Source organism: Sinocyclocheilus rhinocerous, unplaced genomic scaffold (genome assembly GCF_001515625.1).
Source record: "Sinocyclocheilus rhinocerous isolate Xijiao unplaced genomic scaffold, SAMN03320098_v1.1 scaffold1724, whole genome shotgun sequence".
NCBI classification, from domain to species: domain Eukaryota; kingdom Metazoa; phylum Chordata; class Actinopteri; order Cypriniformes; family Cyprinidae; genus Sinocyclocheilus; species Sinocyclocheilus rhinocerous.
The window spans coordinates 867,708-884,373 of record NW_015626034.1 but is presented as its reverse complement, the minus strand read 5'-3'; the positions used below and the strand labels follow the sequence as shown (position 1 = coordinate 884,373).

Genomic DNA, 16,666 nt, shown 5'->3' with positions numbered 1-16,666 from the left:
GACCACAAAACCCACAAAACCAGTCACAAGTGTCAATATTTTTTTTAAATTGAGATTTATAAATCTCTGAATTTCCATTGATTCCATTGATGTATGAAAATCAGGAATCTGAGGGTGCAAAAAAAATTTAAATATTGAGAAAATCGACTTTAAAGTTGTTCAAATGAAGTTCTTAGCAATGCATATTACTAATCAAAAATTAAGTTTTGATATATTTACGGTAGGAAATTTACAAAATATCTTCATGGAACATGATCTTTACTTATCCTAATGATTTTTGGCATAAAAGAAAAATCGATAATTTGAACCCATACAATGTATTGTTAGCTATTCTGCCGTGCAAAGGCAAAAGAACATAACTTCGATTTTGGTCGAAAATGAGTTATTGATATTTTTGGGACTTTCAAGACATCCTTTATCATGTGCATAAGTATCTTGAGTCAATTTCGTTGTTTTTCCGAGAAAATAATGGGTCGTCTCAGCCGTAACTTCGAAAAGCCCTGGAGAAACCAAGGCAGAAAACCGTATAACACCAGTTACCGCTGTTTCATTTTGTTTGGAACGCTCAAATTGAGTTACGGCGTTTTGCCTTTGTTTAACTGCGCGTCAAAATAAAGTTACGGTGCTGGCTTGGAGTTATACGGTGTTCTGCCTTTTTTTACGTTCCATTAAAGTCTGCCGCATTTAAATTACGGCGTAGACAAACAAATTAGATAGATCACGATCTATCAAACAGCTCCATATAACAAAGCACTGTAAAGACTAGATACCTTGGTAGCAATACGTAATCGTGAATAACCTTTAATGATTTTTTTTCCTTTTTATAATGCAGGTTATTCACCAGGCTGTCACTTCTAGTTGGACGTGTGTGGACTTGAATGCCGTAGCATGTAGCATGATCAATCATAAAATCAGTAGTCCACTAACAGTTCGCAATTAAATCCTTATCCTACATTTTCTTGTAACCCGATAAAATCAATTTATGGTGATGAACATCGTTGGAGATGTTTAATCCACAAGCATTCTGAGCATTATTCCTGCTTGCTGGCGTTCACATCAACCCACAAGTCATTCTTTTAGGTTAGACTATTTCATTCAAGTCAATATAAAAGCAATTATGGTATGTCTAGCATTCTTTTACTTTACTGAGCATAGCAAATAAATTGGTTGCAAAACGTTTTCCATTCACATGTTTAACTTTTAGTCTGCTTGTTACGGTAAAAAACAAAACAAAACAATGAATACAGTCACATTACTATATGCAATAGCCTATATGAGATAGCCCATGATCACTAGATTTTATAGAGGTGTTACTGTAACGATTTTGTAAATGGTGATCAGCAACCAAATATTGATAATGTGGAAGTTAATGCCTTTTGCCTTGGTGTGACTTTCTCACTTTTTGCAGACAATGCAAAGGCAGAGTACAGTAACTTCAAAATATGGGTAAAAATCAAGTTTGAGCTCACAGTTTTTTAATGTAGATAATTTTCATTACTAAAATATCTAATTGCCAAATTTCAAGTGCCCTACCTATAATTAATTTGGCTGGACAAATAAAAAACTTTATAGACATTTTTCTCAGTTTCACACTCTAGCGAGTTAAGGTCTTTTGCCTTTGTAGGGCAGTATTGCTACAAATATACCCACGCTACTTATGACTGGTTTTGTGGTCCAGGGTCACATATAGTACAGTATGTGACCAAGCTTTAATTTCTAAGATACATTTATATATTTTCAGAAGAAACCGTGAGTAGTGTTTGGGCATGCAAACTCACATGTTGCCAAGGCATTGATATGTAGTTGCTAGGCACATTATAGGTCATTGGTAGAGTGTTAAATGGACAGTTCACCCAAAAATGAAAATCTCCTGTTAATTTACTCACCTTTAGGCCATCCAAGATGTGGGTGACTTTTTTTCTTCAGTAGAACAGTAAAAAAGATTTATATCTGAAAACGTGGTCCTTGATGATTCATAAAATGCAAGTCAGCGGCTGCCCATTTTTGAGAGCCAAAAAAAGCATATCAAGGAACACAAAATTAATACCCGTGGCTCCTGACGATAGATATATTGAGGTCAAACGATTGGTATGTGCATGAAACTGAATATATTTACAACATTATTAACTATAATCCATAGCCTCAGGCAAATGATCTGGACTGATGTCCAGTTCGCGAAAGAAACAGTTCAAAAGAACGATTCTTTTTAGTGAACTGAATGAACTAATTTTCCAAATTGGACTTGAACAATCTGAAACAGTTCACGGCTTGTGCAGCACAGATCTACAAGTGACTCAATCAAAACTCACCTTTATGCCTGACAGTCACTCGAATGAGCCAATATACTGACATAATATGATGCTGGTTTTGGCCAACACATTCAGCGGCCCGGTTTCTCCAACAGTCACTGAACTAAGGAAACTCAAACTGAAGACCGACAAGCCAGTGATATGAATGTGTGTGAACTGAGCACTGGAATGAAGGGACAAAATGAAAGTTTTTATTGTTTCTCATTGTTTATGTAAAAAGGTGAGCAGATGAAGACTAGTTTATTCACTTTACATGCTCAAGACATGTAAAACATCCACCTTGCACATCATTATTGGGTGTTTTAATAATATAATTGCGTATATGTTACACCATTTTACGTGATTATGTAAATGAACTGGTGAACTGAACCAGTTGACTGAAACGAACTGTCCAAAAGAACCAGTTCGTGGAAAAGAATCGGACAGAAAAAGAGAAAAATAATTTGCCTGAGGCTAAGGATTACAGGTAACAATATTCTAAATAATTATCAGTTTCTTGCACAGACTGATCATTTAATTTCTTAAGACCTCAATATATCGTCAGGAGCCACGGGTATTAATTTTGTGTTCTGTGATAAACTTTTTTTTATTCTCAAGGATAGCCAGCCTCTGCCTTGCATTTTATGAATCACTAAGGACCACGGTTACAGCTAAAACATTTATGTACTGTTCTACTGAAGAAAAAAGTCGCCTACAACTTGGATGGCCTGAGGGTGAGTAAATTACAGCAAATTTTCATTTTTGAGTGAATTACCCTTTAAAGGTGGTCATCAGGGTGTTATGAGAAGGGTGTAATGAGTGATTGTGGACCTGTGGTTTCTAGGATGTTATGGGAGATTGCTAGGATGTTATCAGTAGGCTTTTATAGGTAGTTGCTATATAGTGTTAAGGATGTGGATGCTGTGGTATTGCTGGAATGTTATGGGTGGTTTCTATGGCATTGCTAGAGTGTTTTAGGTGGTTGCTAGGGTGGTTGCTACATACTTGGCCATTGTTAGGGTGATATGAATGATTGCAAGGGTATTGCTAGTGTGTTATGGGTAGTTTGTAGGCTATTGTTAGGGTGCTATGGGTGGTTACCAGGATGCTATGCCTGGTTTTTATTATATTGCTAGGGTGTTCAAGGTGGCTATTAGGCATTTCTTTACTAAGCCAAGTCAAAACAATGATCCTAGTGCCCCAAGTCCAGTGACATTCTGGTCCCTAGTCTCTCCTTCAAGTATGGGATTTTTTGCCTGCTTTATGGTCTGCAAGATGCACAATGTAGAAATGTAACAGCACAGCTACATGATCCGAGGTATCAATCACTCCTAGCACAAGTGGTACAGGACAAGTTACACACCCTACTTTAATACTTAAGGGGTTTGTTCAGATCCCGTACACCAAATATGAGCATTAACAACCAAATGTGTCTGCTCGCTCAGAGTAAGCAGAGATAAGCAGTGCTGGGTAGTAAGTGATTACATGTAATCAGATTCCAAAAATTAGGTGCTTGTAATTAGATTATATTACATTTTAAAATACTCATAATAAGACCAAAGTTATTTTTTTTATTGATTAATGATTGCATATTTTTCACACAATAGCAATAAATTATTCAGAATTTATTTATTCTCAATACTTTGTCTTTTTCATCTTTTAAATGTTCCTTTCGAAAATAGCCTACAGCTTATACACATACAGTCTTCCAGTTTTGGGGACATTCACACAGGGACCAGTCACTAGTCAGGTGGCTATAATTGCATATAAAATTGAGAGGCCACTATTGCTGGGTAGTAATTGATTACATGTAATCTGGATTATGTAATCAGATTCCAAAAATTAAAAACGTGTAATTAGATTATATTACATTTTAAAATACTCGTAATCAGACTACAGTTACTTTTTTATTGATCACATGATTGCATATTATTCACACAATAGCAATAAATGATTCATTACTTATTGATTCTACCTAATTCTTAAATTTTCATCTTTTTATTTATTTATTTTTTAAATCTGTGCTTTTGTCTTTTTTAAACACATCAAAATGCAAAAAAATCACATTATTTCTTATTTACATATAATGCAGGGTTTCCCAAACTTTTTTTTGTTAGCCGAACCTTATTCATCTAATATTATTTACTTGAAATACTCCCTGGGAAGTTAATAATTAAGTAACACATTTGCATGTTCACAGTTCACTCATGTTGGTTAATGGTCACATGACATGCAGGTAAACAAATGAAATAATCTTTTTTAGTAAGTGTTTTGTTTTGATTGTTGTTATTTTAAAATAATTTATTTCATTTTACATTTTATGATTTAATGATCAGTTTTTCATTAAAATCTCAACCCCCCTGCAGTTCTTTTCATGAACACCAAGTTTGGGAAACCTTGATGTAATGTTTAATGCACTTAATGTTGTTAATAACAACAAATAGAATATAAGTTCTTTCTCTTTATATTTTTATATCAATGTTGTACAAGATTATCCTATTTAAATCAATGTGATACGCAAGTTAGGTCAAAAGTAATCTAAAAGTAATCTTATTAGTAAAAAGTAGTCTTATTATATTACCTAAAATGTATAATGTAATGGATTATGTTACAATTTACAACTACAATTTTTGTCATGTAATTTGGAATCAGTAACAAACTAACATTTATAAGTAATCTACCAGCACTGGAGATAAGAGGGTGTTTTCCGTTCATTCTCTATTGGAGCTGAGTGACAGATCTCACACAAGAGATTGTGGGAATGACAGTGAAGGAGAGCTGTGACAGAGTCAAAAATGTGAGAAATGTTCAACTACATGCAAATGAGAGGCAAAGAAACTTGTGACAGCCAGTCAATACGGTGAAGGCAGTGAGGGTTGTCATAAGCATTTCACAGGTTTGACATAAGCAATCACATAATTACATTGCATACTACTATATTCAATTCAGATCTTAAGTTTATAACTGTATATATATATATATATATATTATATATATTTCCACATTAGAGGATCCACATGGTAACAGTCTTGCTCTAGTAAGCACCACTAATAAAATGCACTCACCTGGTCCTCAAAAGAAAGCGCTTGTCCCACATCTCGAGGGAAGCCATCTATAACTATACCGCTGGCCTCTGGAATCTTCATGATCTTCTGCTTGATCTCAGTTATGGTTGTTTCCTAATGGGCACAAATAACATAACAAAATGTAAAATATATAACATAAAATGTAACATAGCATCCAAATGTACACAATTAGTAAGAACAAACTAAGATGAAACAGTTATTTCAATGAAAGAAAAAACTATCAAATGTGAGCTGTCGCAGAGGATTCTAATAATGTCAATTTACTGTATGTTTTTTTTTTCACTGTTAATTGTAGTATGACTTCTTGTTTTTTACTTCCAATATACCATACCAATTTACCATATAATAAAGGTCTGCGGTGTTTACTGCTATTTTGGACCCCACTGACTTTCCATGTATGGGCAAAAAGAGTTGAATCTCCAAAAAGTTTCATTTACATCATAGGAAAGCAGTTGGGCTGACAAAGTCTCCTTTTCAGCCTGTTGTGCACATGAATCAGCAATCAACATTCGAGTGCATGATGCGAGTCTGTGCGCCATCAATGGTAAACACACATTATATTTGCTGCTTTGATGCACCATGTACACAAAGGTCTAAATTCATCGATAACTGCCCTATAACGCAATAATGGCATAGAGTCAGGGTATAGAGTGGCATAGAGGCATAGATGGCATAGAGTTTTCCACTCAAAAGATAAAGGAAAATGTGATTCCTTAAAGTAAGATCTCTTTAAATTGATTATATCATACATTTTTACACTTATAGTTTTAGTCAAGCATGTTCCAAAACAATAATATTGTTTACAATTTTAGTAATATTATTGTTTAAAATTAGGTTTTTGTGTGACAATAAAGTAACTGGATTATTTTTAAGAGTTGTTTTTAACTTTAAATTAACCTTAATGTTAGGGAAACATTCTCCAAACCAAAAGGGAAAACTCCATTTACATAAAATAGGTTCTTGACTAAATAACAGCGAATGTTAGGATGTCTTTTCTGGGAACCAAAAATGTTAGCTGGGATAGTACCTAGAAGTTAAATTAGCTGAGTACTTAAGTCATTTTGCAGAGGATAATTCAAAATGTTTTCCATTATTTTGTGAGAAGACAACCCTCATTGCGAGTAAATCACTCGCATATGTGACTAAATCTTCACTCTGGCGACTAAATGATGTCTAATATTAGCCAATTGCTAATAAATTCTCAGATTTTACGAGTTTCACTCTCCGCCAAGCGATCTGTGCTGTTTTTCAGTTCATCTGAATGGATGTGCAACGCACAACGTACTGTAAACTCTAGTGTGAAGGTGCACGACTCGCCGTCGCTTTGTTTCACAAATGTATGTGTATGTGTATGTGTTTGTATATGTATATGTGTATGTATATATTTATCAGTCTGGCGAGTAAACAAAAAAATTTACTAGCCAATGGCGATTCAATTGCCAAGGTGTTCGTAGAGGGCTGGAAGATATAAAATATCTGATATATTCTGTTTCTCTACTTTAGAAATATTCAGTAAAAGATGCTGGTAACACTTTTACAATAAGGTTCCATTTATTCATATTAGTTAACAACATTAATTACCATTATTATTAACCAGTGGCGTTCCGTCCATATAAGCTGCGAATGCGCCGCATACCCAGGCCGTCTGAGAGAATGAGTTCACGGGCTAATTAATAAAAACATGATTATAAGTGATCCATTGTCATTTGAGATGTGATTCAAAGCTTAATAAAGTGTTGGGAATAAGTATGTAAAATTATTTATTTGAAAACAACGGTAATTTTCTGTAAATCCACGTCAGTTACGGAAGCTTCAGTGCGAGCGGATTCTCCGCAGCTTTCTCGCCTCCGCTCTATTGCTATGACTCGTCAGGATTGTTGCGCGTTCTCAGTGATTTTCTGGTCTTTGGCTGATTTCATGAGCGAGGTAAACTATCCGCGAAGCGCTCGCCCAAGCGGAAAAATGCGCGGTTGCTGCCAGATCTCGATTGCCGAAAATCACATTGTGTTTGGTGCAAAACTAACTCGACTAAATCATATGAAAAACACATTATAACTGTATATTTTCATGCTTTTTCAAGCAAAGCTAGTTTTGAAAGTCCACTAAAAACATATCTGGTCATAGACAATGTTGAAGACGTTATTGTCAACAATGCCTAAGTGGTAAATAAAAAAATAAAACAAAAGGTTTATAAAAATGTAGCTATATAACATTTTAAATAATAACAAACATCAGGAAAAAATAGGAAACAATACCTTGTTTTTCGTATACTTGTGTCGCTTACAATTAAAGTCCTTTTCTGGCTGTATTGTTGTTTGCAACGTTACTTGGCAATTTTTTAAAGATATTATTATAATTATTATTATTATTATTATTATTATGGTATTTTGCATGGTCTATTAGCCTATTGGAGTAGTGTACCCGGTGGGAGTTTGAACTCCTATTCACTGGGAATAAAAATAAATGAATAAAAAAAAAAATCATTCAGTCGATGCAGAGACATATAGACCATGGAAATCCCCCATCTCCCCACCCTCTGAATATTACGTATCATAACGTAACTACGTTATTTGGCGGGTTTTACTTGGAAAAGCAGCTGATTTCTAGCATTCGAATAACTATGGATAAACCTGAAACTATACGAAGGATTGGAGATGAATTTCATTTACAAATAAGGTAGGAATGTGCATACTTTTAAAACGACACCTGCCACAGTGTTTTCCTCTTTGAGTGTGTCTTAAAAGCGATGGGGGGGTGGGTCTTAATCTTATTCAGTATACCCGGTTAAAAACGTCACCACTCGCCACTGCTATTAACAATGAAAAATACTATATAAAGTGGTGGCCAAAATTGTTAGAACACCTGACAGATCTGAAAATATTCTTCTGTAACTCAAGCCAAAGGCTTTCCTTTGAATGTACAATAGATCTGTCTAGTTTATTTTCCAACTTGCCCCAAATTTGCTCAATGGAGTTGAAGTCCGAACTTTGAGGGAGCCAGTCCATCATTTTCAATTTTCAATGTACCAGCACATTCCTTCCATCGCAGGTAGTTCCGGCAATAGTTCGTTTTATGGGTATTGTAATGGCCAATTCAACAAAAACAACTGAAACCTCTTAAAGGTGCCCTGAAATGCTTAGAAACACGCAGCGTTACTCTATGTGTTGACGTCCTTTTAACTGAAACAGGAAGACAGGGCGGGACATATCAAGCAGCCCCGCCCCTTTTTAAAATAGCCATTAGCGTTCGTTTATATCACAGCTTGGGCTAGAGCCGTTGAGCTCCGTAAAGCCGCATTTGACAGGGTATGCCAGCCACAATCTCATCCATATTGCTATAAAATATAGCATCATCCATCCAGTAATATAATCTCACATGTCTTGTGGAGCGCTTTCAGAGTATGCATTTATTTGTCATTTTAACTGTTTGGAAACGGAGCGTAAATGTGGAAGTCCTTCAAAGATTTCTTATCCTGTTGCGCCCTCTCTCTCTCTCTCTCTCTCTCTCTATATATATATATATATAAATAAATGTTAGTTAATGCATTAACTAATTCATCAACTAATGCAATCTTACTTGTAAAGTGTTACTGAAATGTGAATAGAAATGGGTAGAAAATAAATGCCCCAGAGAGACACGTCTTGTTATTGTTGTCTTTTACACACTGTGAGACCAGAATAGAAAGAAAAATTCAAGAACCAGCAAATCAGCGCTTGTCAAGACTGAAAGTCTGATATTAATACCACATGCAATATTACATTTCATTGACGATTAAAAATACGACGTCACAGGAAATTTACAACCCAGTCCATCAAAATGATAGATGATAATTATTCGTAGCGCAATGTCTGATAGCATCTATCATTACTTCCTGCCTTTTGCTGTACTGAGAGTAGACGGGCAAAGTCGCAGAACACTCAACAGGCACACTCTTAAAAATAAAGGTGCTTCACGATGCCATAGAACCTGTATAAATGGTTCCATAAAGGACATTTAACATCTGAAGAATCTTTCTGTTTCACAAAATATTCTTTGTGGCGAAAGAAGATTCTTCAGATTCTAAAAAGGTAAGAAAGAGCTGGTTCTTTAAAGAACCTTTGACTGAATGTTTCTTTGTGGAACCAAAAATGGTTCATCGCTGTGAAAAACCTTTTAAGCACCTTTATTTTTAAGAGTGCATGTGTTCGGTCAGATGTTTGGTACAAACTGATTTGGTAGCTTATTTCAATACATTTTTGTACTAGATGAGCTTTTCCATTTACTTTCTAAGCTTTCTCATGATACAATCCATATGTCTGATTTGTACAGGTGTATCTTACGATACAGAGACTTGTATACATTCCCTTTTACAGTCTGGGAAAAGTCTCCTGTGCGTCTCTAATCCACGAAGTCATTAGTGGAAGGTGGCTTTATTTCTCTGACAGTGTCAGGAAGCTCGACTCGACCTGTGTCTCAGTACAATGGACTAAGGATTAAATGACAAGGGTTGGTCATTTTATCCTCTAGTCAATAATCTTTGCAGATAGACTGCCTCTTCTAAAAATGTACAAAGCATTTCTGGAGTTCTTCAGGGAATCAGCACCCAGTAGGGGCTCTTATCTTCTGTTTCTCTTTCAACAGCCTCCTCGCTAAAATGCGGTGCCCTCATTTCCAGCGCCACACTTCTGTGCTTAGTTCTCAAATGGAAAGTTAAAACACAGAAAGTTAAAACACAATTGTTATATGGACGGAGTTTAGGAAGTGGTCTTATAGTTAGGTCTGGTAATATACAGACCGAAGAAATAGTAAGTACTTGAGTTACTTTCACCAAACTGAGATTGTCACTTCAATAACAGACACTTTATTCGTAAAAAATAAGAAATGAACTCAGGAAATAGCTAATTTGGAGCCATGTCTAAAGATCTGCAAGCCATTTTAACTCTTCAGGGTGTGATGTTACATCCAAACCAACATGAGTGATAACCTTTAACCCTTAATTTTGATTCAAAATGTATTTAACAGTCCTCCTGAAATGTGTTTTATCTGTTATAAATTCAGCATGGCTAAACACTATTATTCAAACAATAAAATCTAAGAAAAACTTTAATTAAAGTATACATACTTTTTGTAGTTTGATTTCCAATAGCTGAAAAAATTGGGCTGTTGAATGAATTCAGCGCCCTGTGGTGTGACATGCAGTAATTTATCTAAAACATTTTTCAACAACATTTTTCCAATTTCTCTATAATTATTCTAGATGCAACTTTTGTGAACTCATATTGATTGAAAGGCTACACTGAATATTTGTGCTTTGTAAATTTATTTGCAGCACTACATGTGTCACGTGTATATTAAATTTTGCTCTGTTCCTGTTTGCCTTCCTGAGTTTCCTAGTTTGTTCTTATAGTTACTAATAGCCACACACCTGTTTCAGTTCCTCTTTGATTACATTCCCTTTGTATTTAATGGTGCGTTCAAGTATTTACGAGTTGAGTGCACATGAACGCCACCACAAAATCGTTATTACGAGTGGGAAACTCAAAAAAAATTTTAAACCCTGAGTTTCCGAGTTGGGGGTGTGTCAGAGAGAAAACCTGTCGGATGCAATGGATGCAGCCAAAGACTATAGATATGCAGCATCTGTATTGATGGTAAATTTGTTGAAATTATTAAAAAGATAATTTTTTTTGTAATGTAAAATAAATGTATATGTTACATATACAAAATATGATATTATTGTATAATTACCATAGAATATATAATTATTCAGTTTACATCACTTTCATAAATTGAATAAAAACAGAAAAAAGCAAAAACACAATGATGCACATTCTTTATTCATCATTTTGTAGATGTAGAGTTAAAGAAATAGTTTAATTTTATGCAGAAAAGTTAAATCGCCATCTTGTTCCGACCAAAAATGACTACTATATACCTTATGCAGATATGTATTTTAACCTAAAATGATATTAATGTTCATGTCAACTACCTTTAATTTGTTAATTGTTAATTTCAGTGGAAATTTCCAATCAGCGCTACTTATGATTGTTTCTAAGACTATTTAAAATAAAATAATGAAGCCACTTTATATTGGACATTTAATTATGCAGAATTATAATATTGAGCACTGTATATGGTTATAGGAATGTCGCCTATAGTACATACAGCAATCCATCAAATACCACAGAAACTGGTACAATCTGTGATATTTACAATCAGGCAGATCCTAATTTAAAATAAATATTCGTGTAGGTTAATGATTTAAAAAGGACATATTCTTTGGTTACTTTTAAAATTAGCATACATTACATTACATAACAATCCTTAAATGTATAGTGTCTACTACTGTAAAAAGACATGTAACTCTCTATGAGTATGTAAATGATGTAAATCACAATCTAATATGTAAATAAATATATTTGTATATATGTGTTGAATGTTGAAGTAAAAAGAAATGTTATGAGCATTTGTTCAGTCTTCACATAAATAAACTTGCATTCGTGATTCTAAAAATGGGTTAGTTTTTGATGTGAAAAATAGGATAAATAGAAAGACTTCAAAAGTAAGAATCAAACTCAGTTCTAAATATGACATTCTAGTATTTTGTTTAAATATATATATTTTTGGGCTTTTTATTCCTTTATTTTTCAGACAGGACAATGGAGAGGTGACAGGAAATTATTGGGTAGAGAGAGGGTAGCGGGATCAGCATAGGACCTCGAGACAGGACTCGGGGCCGTGAGCACAGTTGCTCTGTATATGTCAGCACACTAACCACGAGGCTATCAGCGCCGACATGACATTCTAGTTTTGACAGTTGTTTGTGAGACAAAAATCTGCAAAACAAATTCTATTTGTGTGTGTGTGTGTGTGTGTGCATGCATGTGTTGTCCTATTTATTGACATATTTAATTACTGGAATGTGTTTTTGACCTTTACATTCTCTTACATCATGTCTTCATGCACATACCTGTGGTGCCAATTCCCCATTGGTTATGATCCTGGCAATCAGACTCCATTTCCTGTTGCTGGTGGCGTTATGGATCATCTTCTTCCTGAGTAGCTCACCCACTGAGACATATTCAAAGCCATAACGCTCGGCAATCTTCAGACACTGTGTACCTTTACCGCTGCCTGGGCCACCTGTTTGGGAAGACAGTAGCAAGACTTATGAACCCATACTGACTCACTCACAGACACCCACATATATGCACACACTCCAGAAAAGCACCTGCCAAGAGTAAATGCAGCCATATGCATATAACAATTTCATATTGCTTTTGTGTAACATTTCAGTAAAGAAGTTAATGTTGAGTAATTTTAGACAGTCTATTAATCTATTTGTGCTCTGTAAAAGAAAATAGTTCCAAAAATAGCCAAAGCAGAATTAACTGTCTCCGGGTGTTACGTTCCAGAATGAATCAGTGGTTTGAACAAATTGGTTGAGTTAATAATTCAATGACTCACTCATACAGACAATCAATTGTTTTGTTCCTGAACGAAGTTTTAATTAATCTGTTGAGTGAATAATTCAATGACTCATTCATTGACAGTTACTTATCGCCACCTATAGGCGAAACAATGTAACTTGCAGAAAGAGTCACTGAAAAATCCCCACCACTAATACACAGACTAATGGTCTGTCTGCTCCAACACAGACAAGTGGAGTGAACAATACAGTACACCGCCTGAGTGTTGTTGGACTTTTAATCAACAAATTATAGGACTAGAACTAATTGCTGTATAATAATAAATATTAATAAACATCCCAATATTAAAATATTATACCTACGCCAAAGCATATTATGAACTGAATGCCCAACAAACTACAGACATGGGTTATCAGTATCAGTTTCTGCCACTGAAATACATAATAGTTGACCACCACAAGAAACAGAACTAAAACCCTGAAAATGTTCAGCTAAGGTACAGCTAATATCTCAACAAGATAATACTGCAAGTGGGTGGTCACTTGACTGATGGCATACGCACATTATTTGCTTGTGGGTCACATTCAGCACAGATAACGTTTCCCTCGCAAATTACACCAGTCAACTTAAAGAGACATGCATGCTGTTCAGGGAAGTCTGATAAGGCAGGAGGGAAATGTACAACTATCAGATAGCTCTGTCTGAACTATTAGCATTCCTAGTACTCAGCGTCCCTGTTTACAGCAGGTATCCATCTCAAATGCATCCCCAGTTGAACACATGTAATTGAATTTTGATGAGAGGGTGGTCTCTGATTTCATGATCACAACGTTTTATTACATCAGTCTGTTACTGCATACTGATCAGGAAAGTCAATACTGCTGCTCTTAAATATAGCTTACTTGAATTTTAAACCACAAACACAATCATTCGAACCAAATACTCAGTTATTTTAGTCGAATACTGTATGTGTGTTAAATTAACAAGGAATATTAATGTTTATTAATATTAAAATGATTTCAAATAGAAATAAGACTATAATTATTTTCATGTTATGGCCAATATTAACAATCTATATTATTTAGTTTAAATTAATAAATGTAAAAAAAAGTCATTGAAACTTTACAAGAAACTTTACATTCTTCTGAGAACACCTGAGAAGAGATGATGCCAACCCCTCAGAGGACCTCAGATGATGCCAACCATGAAACAACATACAGAACTACCAAATGTTGATATAAGTTTGATTGCATCATATAATAATTGCTGTTAGTGTTCATCGTCTGTTTGATTACGTCTTTAATTGATTTTTCCGTACATTTCTACCATATGATTATTAACTGACAGTCACCACTGATAAGCTACTACTAAATATTGTAGAAACCTAATTTGCTGTAAAGTTGCTTTGCAACGATTTGTATCGTGAAAAGCGCTATACAAATAAACTTGAATTTAATTTAATTTAATTTAAATAAATAAAGTTGGATTTTCATTTTGAATTTTCAAAACTTTATTATCTTTATCTAACTTTATTTATTGTAACTATAAGTGATTGTTAGATAATGATGACAATGGTAATCTAAATGCAAAAAATGTGTGAGCATGCATAATTACATATTCTATATTATTGTCACGGGTGCACACACACGAGGGACGAGGAGACGCTGGAGAATGCTTTACCAAGACTTTATTTGCACCAAGGAACCAAGGGAGACGAACACAGGAAGACGTTCACACGAAGACCTTCAACGGAAGACGTACAACAGCGGACCGAGAACTAGGGACTGGGAACACTTCTTATACACACAGGAGGAGGGGCTGACGAGACACACCTGGGATCAATGGAAATTAAACATGGGAAACACCTGGGAAGAAATCAACTAAATAAGGGCATAGGAAGGCACATGGGGAGCAAGACACACACAAAACAGGGAACAGAGTCTGACAATTATCCAATATTGTAAATTTAAAAGACTATTTATTTATTCATTTCTGTATCATTTTATTTGTAATGTGTACAAATAATGCATGGTATAACTGTTTTTTTCCCTAATTTGTCTGATCAGATGATCATTTTCTTTTAAAGTCACACATAATTTGTTTAAAAAGCTTGTTCTGAATAATAATAACAGACAAGTTAGTGGAAGTGACTTCTGTTATTCTGTCATCTTTTATTCTATTATACACACTAATCAAAAGTTTTGAATCGGTCAGATTTTTTTTCTGGTTTAAAAAAAAAATCTCACCAGGGCTGCATTTATTTGATCAAAAATACTGTAAAACAGTAATATTGTAAAATATTATTACAATTTAAAGTAATAGAACTCATCCTAATATGCCCATTTGGTGTGTCTTATTATTATCATTATCAAAAGTATACATTTTAATGGAAACTGTGATACATTTATTTTTTCAGGTTTATTTGATGAATAGAAAGTTCAAAAGAACAGCATTTATTTAGAATAAAATATTTTGTAAGATTACAAATGTTTTTTCTATCACTTTTGATCAATTTAATGCATTCTTACTGAATAAAAGTAATAATTTCTTAAAGTAAAAAAAATGGTGTGGTAAAAAGTGTGGTAGTGTATTTTCATACAAATTCAAGCATAAAACAGATTCAAGGCTGGTGTTTCTCTCCATTAGTCTGGCAAGTGTGATGATGTACCCAGTTTTTGGGCTTACCTATAATGAGGATGACTTTGGGTCTGGGTCTAGATGGGTCAAACACTTCATATTCATCTATGAGCTCAGCTGTCTCAGACAAGTCTGAGTCACTCTCTATGGAAAACTGGTTGATGGGTGGGAGGCGTTCATATCTCCGATAGGGGAAATTGGGACTGTCCGGGAGAACTGCATGGAAGAATGGAAATAGTTAGTCATGAGAGCTTCTGATATCCTCAACAATAAATGGCAAAAAGTTCACAGGAAATCCCATGAAGGTATATCATTGGAAAAATAGGTTTTGTTTAGAGGACAAACTCACTATGTTTTACTGTACAGGTACTTTGCATTCATTTGCCTTTTTGTATTGCCTCGAGGTGGGTAGAACAATGTTGCCCAGCACAAAAAAAAGGAAAACCCCTACCGATGGTTGCCATGCTCTAACAACATCCAGATAACGAATAATGAGCCTGCTGTGCAATACACAACAACACAGCAGTCTGTGGCCAGTTCTAGTTTGCATGAATTTCAGCATCGCCTACAATTTGGAGTTGCGTTGGCTGATGACAACACCTCCTACTCACTCACCATTGCGGAAAAAAGATCGGCGTGACTGCCCACCATTGAGAGGCGGTAACGACTTCTTCTCCTGTCCGACGAACGTGTCCCACCGAACTGTGTCAGTCCCGCCGAGCTCCCTCACCTTCTTAAGGCAGGTCTCTAGATAGTCTATGGGATCATCCGGTCGGTAGTACATCAGACCAGTCAGCAGACTCTGGGAAACCAGTGACAGATCAGAGAGGTGTACTGTGTTTATCTGTTCACTGGAAGTACAGGGTAACATGCATTGTAAGTAATGTTTGTTATTTGTAAATGTTATTATTATATTATTAAATATATAAAATATCACACACACACATATATTGTAGTGTGATACCATTTAAAATGACTTGAAAGCATTTTGTTCATTCAATTATTATAATTATTATGCATGATAATTTTATGACCCCCTTTAGCAACTACATGGAACATTTAAACTTATAAAAATTCATTTGTTACACCGCAGGACAGTTTAAAATGAACTAAGGCAAAAGATCATTAAAATGGTGAAAAACAAACTATGAAAAATGACAGCTCCTAAAATATACACATTCCTACATATTTCATATAAGTACCCTAATCTAAATCATCATCATCACCATCATCCTCATCATATGCC

The 16,666-nt window shown here is 34.9% G+C and overlaps 1 protein-coding gene across 2 annotated transcripts in view; it reads right to left on the bottom strand.

Annotated features, from left to right (window-relative positions):
- LOC107708748 (adenylate kinase isoenzyme 5) overlaps positions 1-16,666 on the bottom strand; it is a 106,173-nt gene that overhangs the window by 88,454 nt on the left and 1,053 nt on the right. Inside the window, exons 2-5 of one of the 2 annotated variants that reach the window (XM_016513052.1) lie at positions 16,036-16,222; positions 15,469-15,636; positions 12,324-12,496; positions 5,354-5,467 (exon numbers count right to left, since the gene is read on the bottom strand). In XM_016513052.1, the coding sequence (XP_016368538.1) occupies positions 5,354-5,467; positions 12,324-12,496; positions 15,469-15,636; positions 16,036-16,222 (642 nt within the window). The remainder of the gene's footprint in view (positions 1-5,353; positions 5,468-12,323; positions 12,497-15,468; positions 15,637-16,035; positions 16,223-16,666) is intronic. The other variant, XM_016513061.1, reaches the window with a different exon arrangement.